The 1,067-nt window shown below is 51.5% G+C and overlaps 1 protein-coding gene across 1 annotated transcript in view; it reads right to left on the reverse strand.

Moving 5' to 3' along the window:
- dhx9 (DEAH (Asp-Glu-Ala-His) box helicase 9) overlaps positions 1–1,067 on the reverse strand; it is a 15,167-nt gene that overhangs the window by 7,107 nt on the left and 6,993 nt on the right. The window contains exons 11-13 of the mRNA XM_014027436.1: positions 886–963; positions 613–804; positions 356–497 (exon numbers count right to left, since the gene is read on the reverse strand). Of these exons, the coding sequence (XP_013882890.1) occupies positions 356–497; positions 613–804; positions 886–963 (412 nt within the window). The remainder of the gene's footprint in view (positions 1–355; positions 498–612; positions 805–885; positions 964–1,067) is intronic.

The following is a 1,067-nucleotide window of genomic DNA, read 5'->3' on the forward strand; positions in this document are numbered from 1 at the left end:
TGTAAGACCTCTGCAAACGGCCATGTAAGACCTCTGCAAACGGCCATGTAAGACCTCTGCAACGGCCCGGCAACGCTTCATCATCTCAGTAAAGTTTAAAACACAACACTATTCATGGTTATCTTTGACATTTGAATGGATTCGGTACCAATATCCGGTACCTGGGAATCGGTACCGGTACTCAACAAAACCAAAACATGGTACCATTCGATGTTGCGTGAACAGGTACTCTGTAGTACTGACAGAATTCAGTCGGTACTTATAAAAGTATCGATCCATCCCTACACAACACAGACCAGCAGCCCGGGGCTGATGGGTTCTGCAGCAGGTTCTGACTGTTGGATGGTTTACGTACCGACGGTGCAGAACAGGATGCTGGCGTGCGGTCGAGGCAAGATGGACTCGAATCGAACGCTGTAGCCGCAGCTTTTCCCAACATCCTCTCCTCTCTCGTAGGCGACCCGCTCGGCCACAGAGACGGCGCTGATCCGTCTGGGCTGCAGGGAGAACCACAGAGGGTCAGGTTCCTTTCTTTACTTTATATATAACAAGATCAAAGTTCTGGTTCCAGCTCATCTTGTTTGGACCAGACAGAGCTCGTCAGAGCCTTACCTGAGTAACCACGATGTTGCAGTCGGACGCTCGGCCCCCCTTGATGAAGCGGTCCAGGATGTACTGAGGGACCTGCGTGGTCTTCCCGCAGCCCGTGGCTCCTCTGATGATCACCACAGGATTGTGGTCGATGGCGTCCATGATCTCCTCCTGGAACTGCTTGACGGGCAGCTGATCTCTTTCTGACAGGATCTGATCCACATCGGTTCTGTTTTAACATCCGGTCCAGACTCAAAAACCGGACTGAGACAGTAATTTAAATTCAACACTGACCGTCTGCAGGTTCTGGTCATGTTCCAGCTGGTACATCAGCTCACTGTGAAGGTCTCCACTGATCTGCTCCGGAGTGCACTAAGGACAACAACAACAAGGTCCTTTAGGACAGGAACGGCTCAGTCTGCTGCAGAGGACACCTGGACAACAAGGTCCTTTAGGACAGGAACGTCTCAGTCCGC

Source organism: Austrofundulus limnaeus, unplaced genomic scaffold, assembly GCF_001266775.1.
Source record: "Austrofundulus limnaeus strain Quisiro unplaced genomic scaffold, Austrofundulus_limnaeus-1.0 Scaffold649, whole genome shotgun sequence".
Classification (NCBI taxonomy): Eukaryota; Metazoa; Chordata; class Actinopteri; order Cyprinodontiformes; family Rivulidae; genus Austrofundulus; species Austrofundulus limnaeus.